At 52.6% G+C, this 18,566-nt stretch overlaps 2 protein-coding genes across 3 annotated transcripts; both read right to left on the bottom strand.

Annotated features, from left to right (window-relative positions):
• Positions 1 to 426: 426 nt before the first annotated feature.
• Calhm1 (calcium homeostasis modulator 1) lies at positions 427 to 4,942 on the bottom strand. The gene is made up of 2 exons (XM_020180775.2): positions 4,139 to 4,942; positions 427 to 2,626 (listed from the first exon to the last, which is right to left on the bottom strand). The coding sequence occupies exons 1-2, from the start codon at positions 4,688 to 4,690 to the stop codon at positions 2,144 to 2,146; spliced, it is 1,035 nt and encodes a 344-aa protein (XP_020036364.1). The 5' UTR covers positions 4,691 to 4,942; the 3' UTR covers positions 427 to 2,143.
• A 7,969-nt stretch (positions 4,943 to 12,911) lies between these two features.
• Calhm3 (calcium homeostasis modulator 3) lies at positions 12,912 to 18,203 on the bottom strand. Of its 2 annotated transcripts, none has more exons than XM_020180770.2 (3): positions 17,522 to 18,203; positions 15,735 to 15,990; positions 12,912 to 13,933 (listed from the first exon to the last, which is right to left on the bottom strand). In XM_020180770.2, the coding sequence occupies exons 1-3, from the start codon at positions 17,806 to 17,808 to the stop codon at positions 13,442 to 13,444; spliced, it is 1,035 nt and encodes a 344-aa protein (XP_020036359.1). In that variant the 5' UTR covers positions 17,809 to 18,203; the 3' UTR covers positions 12,912 to 13,441. The 2 variants fall into 2 exon arrangements, with proteins under 2 accessions (XP_020036359.1, XP_073934011.1); XM_074077910.1 differs by having other exon boundaries at positions 15,837 to 15,990.
• Positions 18,204 to 18,566: the final 363 nt, after the last annotated feature.

The following is an 18,566-nucleotide window of genomic DNA, read 5'->3' as shown; positions in this document are numbered from 1 at the left end:
CGTGCCCACTCTGGCTCTTTTTTCTCTGAGCATCCTACACTGACTCAACAAACCATCCCCCAGCACTGTTCACCCACAGTTCAGCTAGCTCCCCTGTACCACTTCCTGTTTCTTCACAGCTGGTGATTGAATCCAGGAGTTTAGGAGTTTAGGGATCCTCTGGGGCCCTGCTGGCAGAGAAGCACTGCTGGGTGGAAATCACACAGAGGCAGGTTCCTGAAGGAAGCTGCCCAGCCTGTCCCCAGAAGTGGACTGTGAGCTCCAGCAGTAGGAGTGTGCATTCCGAGGCTGGAGAGTCACGGGTCAGAAATGCTGAAGAGGAGAGTCCTGAGGGTTTACCTAATGGCCTAGGATTGGGGGACATGGTCCCAGGCCCCTGTCAACTCTGCAAGGCTGTGGTTACTGGAGAGGGTTACTTTCCCTCTCGCTGAGCTGGGAAAGGGACTAGCGTTGGTTTGTTTGCTTGTGTGTGTGTTTTAGACCCCACCATGCACCAAACACATCCCAAACCTTTTCCTGAGAGCCAGCTCCCTTCTTCCTCACTGCAATCCTGAGACGCGGGTCTTTCCAGGACCACTTCACAGACAAGTGCAATGCAAGGTTAGTGATTTGCCTTAGCGTCCATGGCTCTGGTGTTTGAACCCAGGTCTACTGACCAAAGCTCTGCTCTTGCTTTCACATTTGTCCCTCTTGGTACCTCCCAGCTTCCTGTTCCCCCCTAGAAGCCCAGGCCTGCCACCGCTGAACTGTGTTCACCTGATGCTCCACGTCCTTCCTGGGCGGCCCCTCCTCCCAGTCCCTTTCTGCCCACAGGGATCTGCTCTCCTCTCATATAAAGAAGGGCGGGGACACTGGGTCTCAGAAAGGGAAGGTGACAGTAAAGGGAAGGTGGCTGAGGGAGGATGGAAATCATGACCAAGACCAAAGTGAGTCCTGAGATGGGCAGGGCTTAGGACTGAAAGCTATAAGGGGTGGGGCAAGAAGCCTATCTGGACTTTAGTGTCCTCCTCCTGGAAAAGATAGTAGCCTGAACATTTCTGTTCCTTATGTCTCCTGTCCCTTCCCCTGGGAAGGAGGAGGGAGGCTCTCATGTTCAGAAATGAAGAAACCCATAATCTCGCCTGTCCTATGTGCCTACCATGTAACGTGCTTTTATATGCAATGACCCGTGAGGTAGATGCTCTTATCCTCATTGTACAAATGAAGAAACTGAGGCACAGAAAAATAAAGCACCTGGGACCAGGGACCCACTTTGTAAGTGGCAGCATTTGACCCAGTGCTGTCCCACTCTTCAGTCTGAACTGTTTTGGCTCTAGGCTGCCCCCTTCCCACCTCATTCCCACCTCAGAGCAGCTTAGCAGGTAGTGTCCCTTTCCCAGGGCATGGGGTCTGTGAGAAAATGGGAGACGTCAGCTCCCATCTTGTGCATGGTCTGATTTCCTCCTGAGATCTGGCCATGAGGGGGTAGTGTGGTCCCCAAGGACCCCTTATGGGAGGCCTTTTTATGTTGGATGCAAAGCAGATATGGAGTTCACCTTGACAATTACCTAGTGACCTCCTTGACCACACACCTTGGCTTTTTCCACTTGGACCTAGCTCTCGGCATGATATCACATATGTGTGTCATCCCGGCCGAGGCCCCGAGTCATGTCCTTATGACACTTGGCCCACTCAGCCTCCCCCAGAAGACTCTGACCAAGATTATGAGAGGCCCGGAAGCCCTCCTGTTCCTGCAGCCTGGGTATAAGGGAGATCCTCAAAAGTCCTGGGTAAGAGGGGAGACTGGGGCAGGCCAGCCTGTGAGGCCTGTGAAAGGGGTCAGTGAGTCAGGAGTGACAGCGGCAGCTCTAGGAGAGGCCTGGGAGGGGAGGGGCGGTGCAAACCATCTGTTCCTGGCCTCCAGGGGCAGGGCTGGACACTTCTGAGCAATACTGCCTCCTGCCTCATGGCCACCCAGGACAATGTCCCAGCTGGAGGAGTACGGGTCCCTTCTCTCAGCTCCAAATTTCCTTTTTCACATGGTCGTGAGGCTCTGCCCCAGGACCAAATGCCCAGCACCTAAAGCCTTCATCCTCTGTCTGGTCTAAGGAGCTGAGAGTGGTGGGCTCAGATCCCTATTCTTGCCTCTTTAACAGGCCATCGCTCACACTTTGCTGAAATAGGTGGCCACCTCCTTGCGTGGAGGCCGGGGCCCACCCCCAGCCCAGCCATTGCCCATCAGTGGCTCCTCCTGGCCCAGCCTCAGTGGTGGTTTGCATTTGTGCCAGCTCGTGAGCAGCCTGTTCATGGTGCCTTGATCGGTGATGCCATGCAATTTTCCCCTCTCCTCCTCGGCACCATCAGAGGGGCTGTGGGCAGCCGAGGCAGTGTTGGCTGTGGCCAGCACCCCGTGGGCGTGCCCTAGCTCCAAGTCATGGTTCATGGCTTCGAAGAACTGCTGGATGCAGACCTTGGCGAAGGCCTTGGCGTGTTCCGTGCACGTCTCGTCAAAGAGCTTACGCTCGATGTCGATGTAGTGGGACCAGTACTTACTCTTGAGGAAGGCAGCCTGCGTGAAGCAGGGCCTCACGGAACGCACCACGAATGCCAGCAGCGTGGTCAGCAGCACAAAGGACCAGCCCAGTGCCTGCAGAGAGAGGAGCGTGTCAGCAGGCACTGGCCCCCTGCCTCTAAGCCTGTCCAAACCCCCAAAACACTCACTAGGGACTTCTCGGAGGGGGGGCAACTTTACCTCCTGGCCTCCATTTCCCCATCTATAAAATGGACTAGTGATAGATCTGTCTCATAGGGTTCTTGGGGAAACTAAATGAAGCGATAAGCATAACACAGTGCTTGGTACAGAGTGCTCACTGTTAGCCATTATGATGGCAGCGGGCCCTCAGGGGCCATGCCTCTTCCTTCAGGAAGCCTGCCTTCACTTCCTCAGGCCTAGGAGCCCTTCCTAAACCTCTGAGATTTGGGCCTCTCGTTTGGCTCTGGCACTGACACTGTCCCCAAATGAGCACCTCCTCTACTGGAGTCTGATCTGGGCCCTCAAGTGGTCCTAGACAAACTAGGCAGTGCTCAAGCTTTGCTGAAAAGCCCTGGTTACCTGTCAGTAACCCATCATAGGGCACGGGGCAGGATGCCCCCTGTTTCGTGTCAGGCCCCCAGCTGCACAGAGAAACATTTGGCAGGGACTAATGCAACACCTATCAGGGGCCTTGGTGGGGAGCTGCAGAGCGTGTGCTCGGCTTGGGGTACCCCTTGCTGCTTACCAAGCAAATGTGGACCCAGAGGGGCTGGATCTTCTGATGTTTCAAATGAAGCTGGAAATCTAATTTTTATTTGAAAGTTGCTGGTTTTAAGATAAAGTCAGTTCTTTTTAAACTTGACTTCGGAATCTATCTTTGCAGGCCAAATGAAACATGTCTATGGGTCAGGCTGCCTGTGCCTTCTGGGGGCCCTTTTGGCCCCAAAGTTCAAGTGGAGGGACACCTGCCCAAGGCCCTGAGGTGTCCCATCTGGAGTGATGAGACAAGGGTCCGCAGGAGAGGAGGTGCAAGCCTGGGAGGGAAGCAGAGCTGGGCTTGGATACTCACAGTGCAGGACTCACAAGGGGCATCTGGATGGTGATGGAGGCCTTGCAGGAGAGAGGAAAGGCCACAGCTTGAGAGGGGAGCTAAGGGGTCCACACTGTCCAGAGCACAGTGCGCATGTCTCTCCAGCCCTTGCAGGGCAGGCCCAGCTTCCTGTCCCTCTCCTCAATAGTGCTTGGTTCACTGCTGAAGTCATGATGCTTGGGTGGTCCTTTAAGTCACAACCATCACCATGTACTCTCTTTCCAAGTCATCCAGACCCTCAGCTCCTACTCCCGAGCAAGAAGGTACCAGCTGGAGGCATTTGCCAGGGAAATATAGCCAAATGGCCAAGCCACCCACCAGCCTTACCACTGCCTAGGCCTGGGAGAGGAAAAGGATGCAAATTCCCCAGCTTCTAAGCTCGGAGCTCAGGGTGGAGGAGGTGGGGTCATCTGAGCTCTTGGTTCCTCTCTGGGGCCCTCAGGACAAAGGACTGGCCCTCTGGACTGAAAGGTGGAGAGGGTGGGACAGGGCCTTCCCGGATGGACCCTGGTCTGTGAGGAGACCCGGCCCCTCACCTGGGAGATGCAGCGCAGGTAGCGCACAGCCACCTCTCTAGCCAGCAGCCAGTCCCCATCGTAGATCTCAGGGCAGGGCACCCGGGCCAGCAGACGAGAGAGCTCTGGAGGTGGCAGGCCAAGCACTAGGCTGCCATTGCCCAGCGTGGCCACAGGCACAGCTGTGCAGAAGGCACAGAGGAAGCACTTGCCATCCAGCAGGGTGACAGCAACCCAGACGGCGGGCGCGATGAGGGCGCGCTGGGCCATGGAGCAGAACATGTAACGGAGCACAGCCGGGTCCTTGGCGCGGCGGCCCTGGGGTCGCTTCCACTCCTCAGCCAGCATGGACACGTTGTTGTTCATGACCAGGCCGAGCAGGAAGAGGACCAGGGGAGGCGCCAGCAGGATGCCCGTGCTGTAGGCTGCGTTGTAGCCCGGCAGGCAGGGGCAGTTGAAGTCGAAAGCTGAGTACATCTGGGCACTGGCCAGCGCCATGATACCACAGAAACCGTTCATGAAGGACTCCTGGTTGGACTGCAGGAACTGGAATATCATCCGGAATTTGTCCATCGTGTCCCCCTGCCCCCCCTGCGGGGCCCTGTGGCCTCTTGTCACCTCACCACTGCCTCCCAGATGGCTCCTGCAGCCCACCCTGCCCACTGGGAACCCACCTCGTGACTTGGCTCACCTGGCTGGACCAGCAGAGCTCGGGCAGTGACTGGGGTCATTGGCGCTTTGAAGAATCTTCTAGTCAGATGGTGGCCGAGAGGACACAGCTTGACCAATCCTGTGGGTGCAGTGAGAGCTGTGCCACTCCCTTCCTCTTCCCCCCCACCAGCTGCCTCTGCATTAGGAAGCCACAAGGCCCGCCCAATAGGGACCAGCTCTCTGTAGGTGTGGGAGGGAGGGGGAGAGGACAGGCTTGGGCACAGGATGAAGAGAGATGGTGTCTCCGGCGGGGCTAGAGTTGGAGAGTTGCAGAGGCCTCTGGGCTCCTGGGCACCATGTCACCTCCTTGTGCTCCTCTATGGGTTTTTTTTTCCTTCACACTGCGTTAGGGCCCCACAGGGGCTCCTGTCAGTTCACACAATGGTGGTATGATGAGGTGGAGACACAGTGGCGGTCCCAGAGGCAGTGGCTGAGGTGGTGGAGATGTGGGACTTGGTTGGGCAGGGTTGCCTGGGCAGGAATGGTGGCCCATGAGTGTCATGCAAGTGTCTTAGTGTCCTGCCTGACGCCTGTGTGTTTGTGAGTTGTGGACAACAAACCCTTTCCTGGCTCCATTTCTTACTTCTGTTTCCCCAGATCAAAAAGTAAAGGGATGGAGAGATAGGACTTCATGCCTGGAGCTGGGGCCTCCAGAATGTCTGCAGGCCCATGCCAGGCCCCCTCATCCACTCATCAAAGGGGACCCATTTGAAGGGCCCCCTTTGAAGCCAGTAACTCACCCAGAAGAGCAGGTCAGATCTGGCTCCAACTGGATGATTCCTGTCTGGGGCATGGGAGTAGGGTGGAGCTGAGGCAGAACCCAGACAGGGCGTCTCCATGGGGTCCACAGCTCTGTGCATACCCATGTTTGTGTCCTTGTTGAGCTTGTTGGGGCTTGTGTCTGTGTATGTAGGTGTGCGTGTAACCACATCAGTGGTCTTTGTTTCTGCACTGACCCAGGCTTCTCCTGTGTGGAGCTCTGTGCCAGGCACTTCACACATTGTGTAACCACATACAATCCTGTGGTGTCGGTATTGGTGTCCCCATTTTACAGAGGTGGGGACTGAGGCTCATCGAGGTTGATACTAGCTAGAGGCCACGTGGGTAGAGGAGTAGGATTTGAACCAGGGCCAGCCCTCTTACAGGGTGGGAGTGAAGGACTGAGGAGGGTGGGGGAAGTGGTTTTTTGACTTCTTCCTGCTGAATCAAGTCCTCTAGTTCTACTGTTTCAGGTGGGAACGCTAGTGTGTCACAAATAGGACACAGGTGAGGAAGAATAGCCCTCCTCTCAGACATCAGGCTGACCCTGGGACAACTAGAATCCCTAGGCTTGTGGCTCCCTGGGGACCCTTGACAGGGGCTTGTCTGGGGGACACCCACAGATGAGGGAGCAAGATGAGGGAGACCAGGCAAAGGAGGCAACCATCCCTGGACATCTACCACCGTGTAGATAGGCATGACCTACAGGGGTCTGAGTGCTGCTAGGGCTTGCGCAGAGCCCCAGGTGTGGTAGGTAGGGGTAGGGTAGATCTGGATTGGCTCAGGAAACCAGGAGGGTTGATTTCAGGAGGCCACCTGGAATCTCTGTGTTATGTGCCTATATTGGACATGGTTCCCTGTTCAAAGCAATGTGCCTCTTAGTGACATTCAAGCTGGCTGAAAGGTGCCTACTCTACCAAGTATGCACACCCTGCAAATTCTAACTGCTATGTTATTTAAACATTATTGCTGTAGGGTTTCATTGGATTGTAAATTCATCATTGTCATGTCAAGAATTTTGGTTACAGTTGTCACTGAATGTAAAGGAAGTATTAGAGTCTAAGTATCATTTGAACTGTTGTAAATCTTTAAATAGTTATAAAAATTAGTTAAAATTTGTCTCCCAAGTTTTTTGGTGGGGTGGTATTTATCAACCATTTGAAGCAATCATCATTAAACAAAAATTGCATGTGGTCAGCCAGGCATGGCAGTACACGCCTGTAATCCTAGCAGTTGGAGACTGAGTTTGAGGCCAATCTAGGCTATATAGCAAGACTATAGTCATGCTCTGAAAAGTCATGAAAAAAAAAAAAGTCTGATATTAAAAAGTTGTGCTCAAGCCAAGTGTGGTAGTACACACCTGTAATCCTAGCACTTGGGAGGCTGAGGCAGGAGGATCCTGAGTTCAAGGCCAATCTTGCCACATAGCAAGGCCCAATCTCAAAAAAACAAAAGAAAAAGGTTAGGGGCATGGTTCAAGTGGTAGGAGTGCCTTTCTAGTAAGCATGAGGTCCTGAGTTCAAACCCCAGTCCTGCCAAAAAAAGAGAAAAATTATGCTCATTAAAGCAACCTCAAGTTTCTCCTTTTGAGACATTGAGGAGATTTCATTTGGATGTTTTATACAAATTCAGTATTTACTATCTTTCCTAATACCCTGCATTTCATTTTCTTATCATAATTCTGTAAGATGAAGAAAATGTAGTGGCCTGGCTTTGTCTTCTCTAGGTTCCGTACTGATGTCTCCCATCCCCTTAGCTCGCCTGGCGTCAAGCTGCTGTTATCACCATCTCCAGGCACTGGATTGAAGATGCAGGGGTGGGCAGGTTCCCCAGAGGGCGGGGGTCGGGGAGGAGACCTCATGGGTGCCAGCTGAGGTCAACATAGCCTCACTGTTAGTGGCACAGAAGGGACACAGGCTACTTGGGAAGCTATGGGCTGAATGTTTTTGTTCCCCTCAAATTCCTACATTGAAATCCTAACCCCCAATGTGATGGTACTTGGAAGTGGGTTCCTTAGGAGGTGTTCGGTCATGAAGGTGGAGCCCTCATAAAGGGAATTAGTACCTGTACAAAAGGGACCCCAGAACCTGAGTGGCATGTGTTTGTAATTCTGGCCCTCAGGAGGCAGATGCAGGAGGATTGTGAGTTCAAGGCTAGCTGGGGGGTACATAGCAAGACCCTGTCTCATAAAAAACAAAGATAAAAGATAAAAGGGCCTGTAGGGAGCTGTCATGTCCCCTCCCTAACCATATGAGGACACAGTGAGAGACAGACGCCCCCATGTTACTAGGAAGAGGGCCCCCCACCAGAACCCAACGCTGCTGGCACCCTTGTCCTGGATGTGCAGCCTGCAGAACTGGTGGTATTTTGTTATAGTAGGACATGGAGATGCCTTGGCTCCCCACACCTTCCCTTCATTTGTGCTGCCTCCTGGACCCTGTCTCCCCTCCCTGCCCAATGGATCCACTTCCAGGCCCTGCCATTCACTCGCTGTCTCACTGAGCAACCAAAGTTTTTCTCTTGAGTTCAAGTCTCAACTGTGTCACATCCTAGCCAGGTCCCTTGGGTAAGTAATGTAACCTCTGGGTGCCTCAGTCTTCTCATCTGTGAAGTGGGGAGAATCATAGACTCCCTCCCCTCTTTCAGAGTTTTGTGAGGATTGCATGAGCCAATGGAGGGGAAGAGGAAGAGCTTAGTGCAGTGCCAGGGGCACTACAAGTTCTCTGTAGATGATGGTTTTAATGTTGGAGTGGTAATAATGACTGTCTTCACACCTGAGCTCTGGCCTTGCATTTTGAGTCTGCCTGGGCCATGCAAAAGGGGCCCCTGGAGAGAACGTGTGTCAGACCATTAGTAAAATGTTGCATTTGCCTAGGAGAGCATGAGTGGTGCTCAAGTGGCACTGACCCATCCAGCAGCTGGTGGCACATCCCAAGCACCTGGCAGTGGAGGAGGCAGCAGCAAAGGATGGCGTGTGGCCACCAAGGCAGCTCAGGTTCAGTGAGGCCGGGTAATCAGAGGTACGAGGTGAGGATTTTTTTGGTGCTGGGGCTGGGATCCAGGCCATGTGAGCTTTGCCCTGACTCCACCCTAGCCCCAGGTGGGTAATTTTTACCTGAGGAGAGTGTAGCTATTCTTATCTGAGCTGTGGAGTCACGTTGGGTCGCAGCTGTGACAAAGGGCAGTGCTTGCCAGAGTTCACGTGACATGTGACTAACAGAGCCCAACCTGACATGTGACTGACTTCTGGTCTAACTCTCCCCCACCCCTTTCTGTTCTCTCTCCCCTGTGATACTGAGCCCGGAAGCTACATGTCCCTATGCCTCTGTGACTACCCAGCATGCCCTCTACCTCCTAAGGGCTGCTGGATGTCATTCTGGCTGGTGGGGCCGAGTTAGTGCCCAGTGGGAGATGAGAGGAAACACCCCACCTTCCTCCTGAGATGCGCTGACTCAGGCATGGTTCCCATGGTTCCCTGTGAGATTGGGCTCGGTATCTGTGGTCATGATGGGGCCTCTGTTCTTGGCTGTCTTTCTTCCTTCTCTTGGTCCATCTGCTCCTTCCAGGGTTTCCTGGGAGCAGCTGTCACGTAAGCTTCTTGTCCTCACTTCTTGTCCCAGGCCCTGCTTCTGGGGAATACCATGTGTCTCGATGGTGGCCCCACAAGCTGGGGAGGGGGCATCTCTCAGCTGGGCACCCACCCCCCAACCTCCTCCCCTTGTGTCGACCTCAGTCTTTGAATGAGACATAACTTTGTTAAGTCACTGACATTTTGGGCTTATTTTTAGTGCACTTTATTTATACGTTCTGAGCCTAGTCTGACTAATGCAGTGTCTTGGTGTATACTTTAAGCAGGACACCCTCCTTAGACTCTTTCTTTCTTTCTTTCTTTTTGTAGCAGTGGGGTTTGAACTCAGGGCCTTGTTCTTGCTGGACAGGTGCTCTACTGCTTTAGCCGTACCCCAGCCCCAAAGTCTATTTTACCTCCTAAATGCCTTGACTTTTCTCTTCCCTCCATCTCCTCCTCATCTAGGCCCCTCAGTTCTGCCTGCCTTCTGCAGTTCACAGTGGTCCACTCAAGCCACTCCCAGGCTGTAGCCAATATAGTATTTTAAAAGCAAACATTTGGTTAAATTGCTGCATACTTTGTTCTCTTCAATGGCTGAAGTCCATAATCCTTTATAGGGCCTACGGGGCCCTGTGAGAACTGGCAGTGGGGCACTGTCCCCTCAGAGTCTATCCTTCACCTTCCCAGCCTCATTTCAACTCCCCAAGCCGGACAAACCCTTTCCTACCCCAGAGCCTTTGCATATGCTTTGTATATTCCTGGAATATCCTTCACCTGAGAAACTGCTGTTCATCCTTGCAATCTCAGTATAACAGCCCCTTCTTTAGAGAGGCCTCAGTTTAGCTCAGTCCTGATGAGCGAGGCTTCCAAGACAGCTGCTCTCCTTGGAGAGAAGGGTCTTTAGGAGCCAGGTGGGAGCCTGCTACCTGTGTCCCTCACTCTCAGGTTGGGTGGCCTCCAGGGTTCCAGGCAGCTTATTCTTTTTTTTTTTTTCCCTAGGACTGGGTTTTGAACTTGGGGCCTTGGGCTTACCACTTGACCCATATCACCAGCTCGTTTTGCTGTATTTTTTGAATAGGGTCTGATTTTTATGCCTCGACCTGCCTGAACCACGGTTCTCCTATTTAGGCTTCCTGCATAGTTGAGATGACAGGCATGTGTCACCACGCCCAGCCCAGCTTTTATTAGTTGAGATAGTGTCACTAACTGTTTGCCTGTGCTGCATGATCCTCTCAATCTCCACCTCCTGAGTAGCAGGCAGGAGCCACTGTACCCAGGTCCTTTCGTTTGTTTTTCAGATAGGAGTTGGTGCTTTTTGCTCTGGGGCAGGCCTCAGACCGTGAGCCTCCTACCTCTTCCTGCTGTGTAGCTGGAATTGCTGGCATGCACCACTATGCCCAGCCCCAGGCATCTCACTCTTGCAAGGATGTGAGCAAGCGGTAGTATAGATGGACTAAGGCGAAGAGGTTTGGGAATCTGAAACCACATCACCTAGGGCCCAAAGAGGGTGGGTGATGTGTTTGAAGGCTGCCGAGGGAGGAGGATTCAGAGAATGTGTTGCTGTGTGCATGCATTACTGGGTTCAGGGTTCAGGGTTCAGGGAGCATCTCTTGGTGGACTCCTCAGCCCTCTGGCCAATGTCCTTTACTTCTGCCAGGCTGGACTAGCACCTTCTATTTGGTTGTGAGTTCACCTGTCATGTTCCTGTCTCTTCTTCCAGACTGGAAGCTTCAGTAAGATAGGACAGCATCTGTCTTGCTCCCTGGTCCCCTAGACCTTTTTTAAGAATCTGCTTAATGAGAAAATGCAACAGGCCTGGCCCTCTACTGGACTCCATGCCTTTGTTCTTGCTGTATCCTCCCTTGATTTTCTGTTGCACTGCCCCTCATTTGACTTTTCATATCACAACCTGCCCTACCCCCAAGACCAATTCAAATTTCACCTCCACTGTGAGGCCTCCCTCATCCCCAGCTTGGGGCCTTATTCTCCCTGCAAAAGCCCTGTGGCACGTGGCATATGGCAGCTCTGACCTCTATGGTACTGTACTGTTTGCTTTGGAGTAGCAGTCTTTTTCTACCCATCCCCAACCCTGTAATAGTTAGTGAGCTCCTTGAGGGCAGATCATCTGTGACTTGTCTTCCCTGTTCCCTGGCACAGTGCTTCCTATGCAGTAGGTGTTTTTTATGTACTGTATAAGGCTGGACATGATGCTACACATCTGTAATTCCAGCACTCAGGATGCTGGGGCAGGAGGATTTCGAGTTCAAGGCTATATAGTGAGACCCTGTCTCAAAAAACAAACAAAACAAAAGGCAAGAGTGTTGATTACAGTTGGTGGCTTTTTGCTAGTTTGAATGCTGTTTCCTTGGAGCCCAAAGCAGCGTCCCCAGCCTCCTTTCTCCAGTCTGGAAGCTCACCCAAGGTCTCTCTCCACCCTCTTCCTCAATCTCTGCTAACAATTTGCCTAAATTCTGCCTGGTCTCAGCACCATGGCAGACATTTGCATGGCCTGACCACAGCCAGGAGGTCGGGGAGGCTGAGCTGCAGGGACTTTCTAGTCTTACAAGATCCCTTGGCAAGAGCCCAGGAGAGCAGAGATGGCCTGATGGTGGGGACTGGGCTCCAGGGGTCATTCAGGGGCCTGAGGAAATAGAAAAGCCTGACCCCAGCTCTGCAAGTGTGCAACCTCTGTCTGTGCTGATGGAGGCTATGGTGTGTGTGTGTGTGTGTGTGTGTGTGTGTGTGTGTGTGGTGAGTGAGTGAGTGAGTCATCAGGAAGGTGCAGAGGCCCAGATGCTATGGTGTGTGTGTGTGTGTGTGTGTGTGTGTGTGTGTGTGTGTGTGTGTGTGTGGTGAGTGAGTGAGTCATCAGGAAGGCGCAGAGGCCCAGAGGTGCTCAAAGGCTAGATCTTCCCAACTTTTCCTGTTTGAGCTTCCAGACAGAGTGGTGGCTTTTTCAGCAGATCTAACACTGGTCTTTCACGGGGTTTTCCCCCACGCCCCTACCTAGCCCTGGGGAAACCCTCACCAGTGTATCAACTTCTCACTGAGAGTGGCAGGCAGACACCCTGAGAATGACTGGGGAAGGAGTGGGAATGGGATTATGGGGGAGGGAGGAGGCGTCAGGCTGCTGACAGTAGGGATAGTGGCCATGGACAGGCAAGGGAGGAGGCCCTGCCAGCTGGAGGACAGCTGAAGGCTAGGCTGAGAAAAGGGCTGCACTTGAAGGAGGATGGGCCAGATTCGGCCTTGGCTGGCTAGAAGTAGACCTGGTGGGAACTGGGAAGGTGGTGAGCTCCCTTGACCTTCAGACACAGGAAAAGCACATTCTGCTTGAGCCACTCAGCTAGCCATGGAAAAGCACATTCAACAGGAAAACATAAAGCATTCATCTGGAGTGGTCAGCAAGGGCTCTCAGAACAAGGAGAACTTGCTAGAACTTACTGTGAGAACCTTGGTAGACACTGCAGGAAACCCATAAGGGCATTGAGCAGAAAAGTATCTAGAGGGCAGGGCACCTTAGGTGGTAGCTCAGAGCAAACTTCAGAGCCAGACCTCCTGGGATCCAGTCCTGGCTCTTATGGGTGACCTTGGGCAACCTAGCTCCTTTATGTCTCAGTTTTCTCTTCTAAAAACTGGGGCTAAAAATCATACCTGCTTTATTAGGTATTATGAGGATTAAATGAACTAATGTCTGTAGAGAAGTTATAACAACACCTGGCACATTGAAGGCACCACAGAAGCACAGCTGGTAGGATTATTTTTATTATTTCAAATTGATATCTAAGACCCAGAACCCATGACAGATCTATTCAGACTCCTGCTCTTCAAAATTTGGTCTAGGGACCAGAAGCACCCTGGGTAATCCAGGGAGCTTGTTAGAAATGAGATTCCGAGTTGAGTACTGGTGGTTCACATCTGTAATCCTAGGTCCTCAGAGAGAGGCAGAGATCAGGAGGATCACAGTTCAAAGCCAGCCCCAGCAAATAGTTTCATGAGAACCTATCTCAAAAAAAAAAAAAAAAATTACAAGAAAGGGCTGGTGGAGTGGCTCAAAGTGTTTCAATCCTGAGTTCAAACACCAGTACAGGAAAAAAAAAAAAAAGAGATTCCAGCACTGGATGCACTGGATCAGTCTACACTTGCAGAGTGTCCCCATAAGAGGTCACACCTAGAAACTAGGCAGCTATGAGCTATTTGGAAGGAGGCCAACAAGGGCAGGCTGGGCCCTAGGCCATGGGCATTTCACATGGGAACACTGCTGTTACTCAAGCCTGGTAGGGTCTCTACACATCGGTGTGCTGGGACAGCCTGGTGCCAGGAGTCACCATGTGGGCACGGTGGCTGAGGCCAGTCCTCCCGAGCCCAGGAGATGCTGCAAGGTCAAGAGGAGGCTTGCTGGAGTACCAGGTGCTCAGGAGGTGATCCACCTGCTCTCGGCTGCACACTGCGCGCAAGTGGGCCTTCCTGCTTCCGTAGTCCTGGTCTTCTGGGGGCCCCAGGGGCTCCGGGGTCTCCAGGCTCCCCTCCAGCGGGTCCCGACGCAGCCCCCGAGCCCGCAGCTCGCCCTGCATGCTGGCGAAGAAGTGCAGCACGCAGCGGTGCGCGAAGTCCCGCGCATGCTCACAGCACGTCTCGTCGAAGAGCTTCTGCTCCAGGTCCACATAGTTGCTCCAGTATCTGCGCCGCAGGAAGACTGTCTGGTCGAAGCAGGGCCTCAGGCAGCGGGCCAGAAAGGCCACCACGATCAGCAGCAGGGTGATACTCCAGCCGCTGGCCTGGTGGGTAAGGATGCAGGAAGTGAGGGCTTGGGCAGGTGCTGGACAGTGTGGCAAAGGTGCTCCAAAGTTCCTCCCTTTACTTCTCCCTCCCTCCTTCATCAGATCCATCCATCTTCCCATTCAGACATCCATCCTCCCAACCATCCTCCTCCATTCATTCTTCCATGTTGCATTCATTCATCTATCTGTTCGCCCATCCATCCCATCATCCATCATCTCCTCTATCTATATGTCCATCAGCTTCCAATACAGCCATCCTCTTATCTATCACACATCCTCTTAGCCGTCCACCTTTGCTTCCATCCATTCATGCTTCCATTCCCTTCTCCTTCCTTCTATTGCCACCCACCTAGCCTTCCAGCAACCATCCTCCCATCTTTTTATCCAGTCCTCTGCCCATGCTCATGTATGTTACTCATCCATCCTGGCATCTATGCTTCCATCCATGGTATATTGTGTGGAGCCACTGTGCTAGGAATAGGAGACTAGTGTTCCAGGCCGACTCCTCTCCCTTCTCCCTTCTGAAGCTACAGTCTCTTCCAGACTCAGCTGAAGGCCTGGAGCGCCCATCTGACCTGGAGCAGAGAAGTCACTCTGCTAAACAGAGACAGGGGAATCCTTGTCATTTGTAGATATGACTCCCATCAATTACAAAGCTTTCTCATTTGGTCACATGAAAACAAGATGAGTATTTTATACAGGAGGAGCAGAAAACCAAACAACTTGCTAAACTTGACATGACTGATAACTTATGGCTGAGTCGGGATTCAAACCTGGTCTGATGGTAAACTCCATGCTCTTTCTACTAAACTTGGGGGTGCCTTGAGCACTGAAGTGTGCAGAGACAGATCTTGTGTAGGAGGAGAACAACCCTCTGCCCCCTTTTATTTTGCAAGGGAACCTGAGGCCCAGAGGGGCAGTGCCATGACCAAGGTCACAGTCTGAACTAGAATCAAATGCATCCTGAGAGCTGGTCCTCTCTCAAACTGTGGGCATGCATTTGCCATGAGCCTGTCTACCTTCCCCCACCAAAGGCCAGGGTTGTGTCTTTATGACCTGTAGTCCTTGTAGTATTCGTGTATGATGGGTTCCCATAATGCTCTGTGGTAGATATGGCCCAGCATGGGGCTCTGGGAAAGGTGGTGATGGAATTAGGAGTCCGAATGGGGTTGGGGCTGTGTTTGCTCCCCAGGATAATGGTTGGCGGGTAGAGAGTCGTGCATATGGGGAGTACCTGCATTGTATGGAGGAGGTTTAAAGGAGTAATGACACGTGTGTTCACATCCCTGCCCCAACTCTCTTACAAGCTATGTGACATTCATTGGCCTTGTGAACTAAAAACTCTCAGAGCCTCAGTCTCCTCATCTGAAAAACAGAACAGATAATGACTGCATCCAGTCATTGGATTGGAGCCATTGGTTGTTCTGAGCATTAAATGAGCTGATGCGTACACAATGCCTGACAAAATGCTCACAATGGTAATTAGCATTATTTGTGACCAGTGGGAAGATTGTGTGTGTGAGGTGGGGAGCAAGGCACAGCAGTACATCTGTAGCACTTTCCTGGGGCTGGGCCTGGCTGACTTCTGGGAGGGTAAGGGTATCTGGTGCCTGTCCTGGGGACCCCAACGCTCACATTCCAAGAACTCACTCTGTCCTGATCTTGCTCTGGTCCCCCATACCTCCTGCTCTTTGACTATGTCTCCAGCAGTGAGGAGAGTCCTCAGGAAATCATGTGGACTCCAGCCCAAACTCCAAACCGATGCAGGATATCTTTCTTTGGGCAGGACCCCAATTACCTGTGACAGGCACCGCAGGTAGCGAGACACGGCTTTTCGGGCAGGGCTATCCCTGACCAGCTCATCCTCCTTGCAGGGCACCTTGGCCAGAAAGAGCTGTACCTGGCTGGGGGTCATGTTGGCAAAGTCCAGAAACTTCTCGGGGTCCACAGAGTTGCTGAACGCACACACAAAGCACTTCCCATCAAGGAGGGCCAGCAGGATCCAGACCAGGGGTGCAGCCATTGCTCTCTGCAGCACAGAGGAGCACATGTACCTGGGGGTGGAGGAAGGAGTGGTCACACAGAGCAGCTGGAATTGAGCTGTGGAGTCAGCCTGAGCTGGAATCTGATCACTACTAGTATAGCCGTGAGTGCTTGCCCAAGTTACTTAACTTCTCTGTGCTTTGGGTTCCTCATCCCTACAGATGGGCTTGACAAGGCTGGAGGCATGGTTCAAGTGGTAGAGTACTTGTCTAGCAAGTGAGAGACCCTGAATTCAAACCCCAGAACTACCACTGAACTACCACCAAAAAAAAAAAAAAAGAGTCTGATAAAGGAGCAGACTCAGGGCTGAGGAAGCATTTAGACAGGTGTGCTCGCAAAGCACCTGACAGCACGGAGCTTGGCTCGGAGTACAAGGTTGGCCGGGAGCATTCCGAATTGTGAACTCCATCAGCTGAGTTTGATATAGGCACCATCCATGTGCCAGTACCTGAGGACACAGGTGTGCAATGGGCAAGGTTCTTGTCTTAAGGACTTTACAAGAGAAGGGATGCACAGGATGAAGGAGGATCATGAGTTTGAGACCAGCCTGGGCAAAGTTATCAAAATCTTATCTCAAAAAACAAATTACCAGCTGGGCACCTGTAATCCTAGTTACTTGGGAGTCTGAGACTGGGAGGATCACATTTTGAGGCCAGCCTGGGCAAACAGTTCTTGAGATTCCCCCATCTCTGAAATAACCAGAGCAAAATGGACTAGAGGTGTGACTCAAGTGGTACAGCACCTGCTTTGCCAGCATGAAGTCCTAAGTTCAAACCTCAGTACCACCAAAAAAAAAAAAAAAAAATTACCAAACAAAAGGACTGAAGGTGTGACTCAGTGGGAGAGCACTTGGGTAGCAAGTGTGAGGCCCTGAGTTCAATCCTCAGTACTGCAAAATGAGAGAGAAAGAGGAAGAGAGAGAATGCAGCCTTTAAGGAAACCATTGCTTTTCACTACAGGTGAAAAACCGCTATGTAGTCAATGGGTTTTTCATGCATGTGGCACGTTACAATCCATGGCTAGTGTGACAGATGTGTCTTGGGTAATTCTTGGGAACTCTATCATTCATATGTTTACAGCATTGGCCATGCAAGGTGACAAATGATAGGAACAAAAAATATGGCTGGGAACCGTGGCTCTTGGCTGTAATCCTAGCTACTCCAGAGGCAGAGATAAGGAGGATGGCAGATCAAGGCCAGTCTGGACAAGTTAAGGAGATCCATGCCCATCTCAACAAACAAGCTGGATGTGGCAGTGTACTGAGTGCCTGTAATCCCAGCTATGTGGGAGTCATGGGTAGACGGATACAGGGTCTGAGGCCAGCCTGGGCAAAAAAGTGAGACCCTATCTGGAAAATAACCTAAAGCAAAAAAGGCTGGAGATGTGGCTCAAGTGGTAGAGTGAGGCCCTGCATTCCAACCTCAGTACCACCAAAAATAAATATAAAAATACACGTTTCCAGATGGAAACTGGCAAAGAGCTGGGGAAGGAGTGGGCACACCCGATAGTGCCCGTGGGTTACCGTCAGGCATGGGGCCGCACCTGATGATGCCCAGGTCCTTCTTCCGGCGCCCCACGGGCCGACGCCACTCCTCCACCATCACCACGGACTGCCGGTTGAGGAGGAGGCCGCAGAGGAAGAGGGCGAGCGGGGGCGTGAGCAGCAGGCCCAGGCCGTAGAGCGCGTTGTAGCGCGCCAGGCAGGGGCAGTTGAAGTCGAAGGAGGAGTACAGCTTGACAGTGACCGCGGCCAGCAGCAGGCAGATGCCGTTCATCACTGACTCCGAGCTGGACTGGAAGTGCTGGAAGAACATGCGAAATCTGTCCATGGCTGCCACGGGGTGGGGCAGCCACCGGGCGGAGGCACCCAGGAGCCTCTCTCTCCTCTTCCAAAGGCCGGAGGGGACAAGGAGGAGACTGCGGTTCAGTCTCAGCCCAGCCTCTGGGATCCAAGCCGGGGCTTAAGACAGAGGCAGGCACTCTGACCAGGCAATTGTCCTCAGTGCCCAGTGTCACTCCCTCCTCCCCGGGGAGTGTGTCACTGCTTTGTGTCCAAGCACCTCTAGGCAAATTGGCAGCTGCCCCCCCCCATCACTCTCTCCGTTCCCAGTGCACTCCTCTCTTCTGGGTTTGGACACTCAGGCGCACAGCTGGTGGGGCACCCTGCCAGGGACAGGCAAATTCTGGGTGTGGTAAGGCAAAGACGTCCATGGAGCCAGATTGTGTTTTCTGGTTAGGGTCAAAACAGGACTTGACTTAGCCCAGCCCAGGGAGATTTCCTTGGGCTTGTGGGTAGACAGGAACAGGAGGGGCACCTATCCCTGCTTGGAGGCCTCCTCCACAGGTCAGGCTGGACTTGAACTTGTGATCCTTCAGCTTCAGCTTCCTGAGTGCTGGGATTACAGGCATGTGGAGAAGAGCTTTGAACCCCAATCGGGGTTTGCCAGGAGAAGGGTTGTGGCAGGAGAGGGTGCTCAGGTGGAAGGCACTGCATAAGCAAAGTCAAGGAGATGATGTGTACCAGACAGGGGTGTCACAGAGGGGCTGAGGGTCCTTGTCACCTTTTCCTCAATTTTCCCCCGTTCCC

The sequence above is a fragment of the Castor canadensis genome, chromosome 7 (assembly GCF_047511655.1).
Source record: "Castor canadensis chromosome 7, mCasCan1.hap1v2, whole genome shotgun sequence".
In the NCBI taxonomy this organism is placed as follows: Eukaryota; Metazoa; Chordata; class Mammalia; order Rodentia; family Castoridae; genus Castor; species Castor canadensis.
Note: the sequence above shows the minus strand (reverse complement) of the source record. Positions and strands in the feature narration are given on the sequence as shown.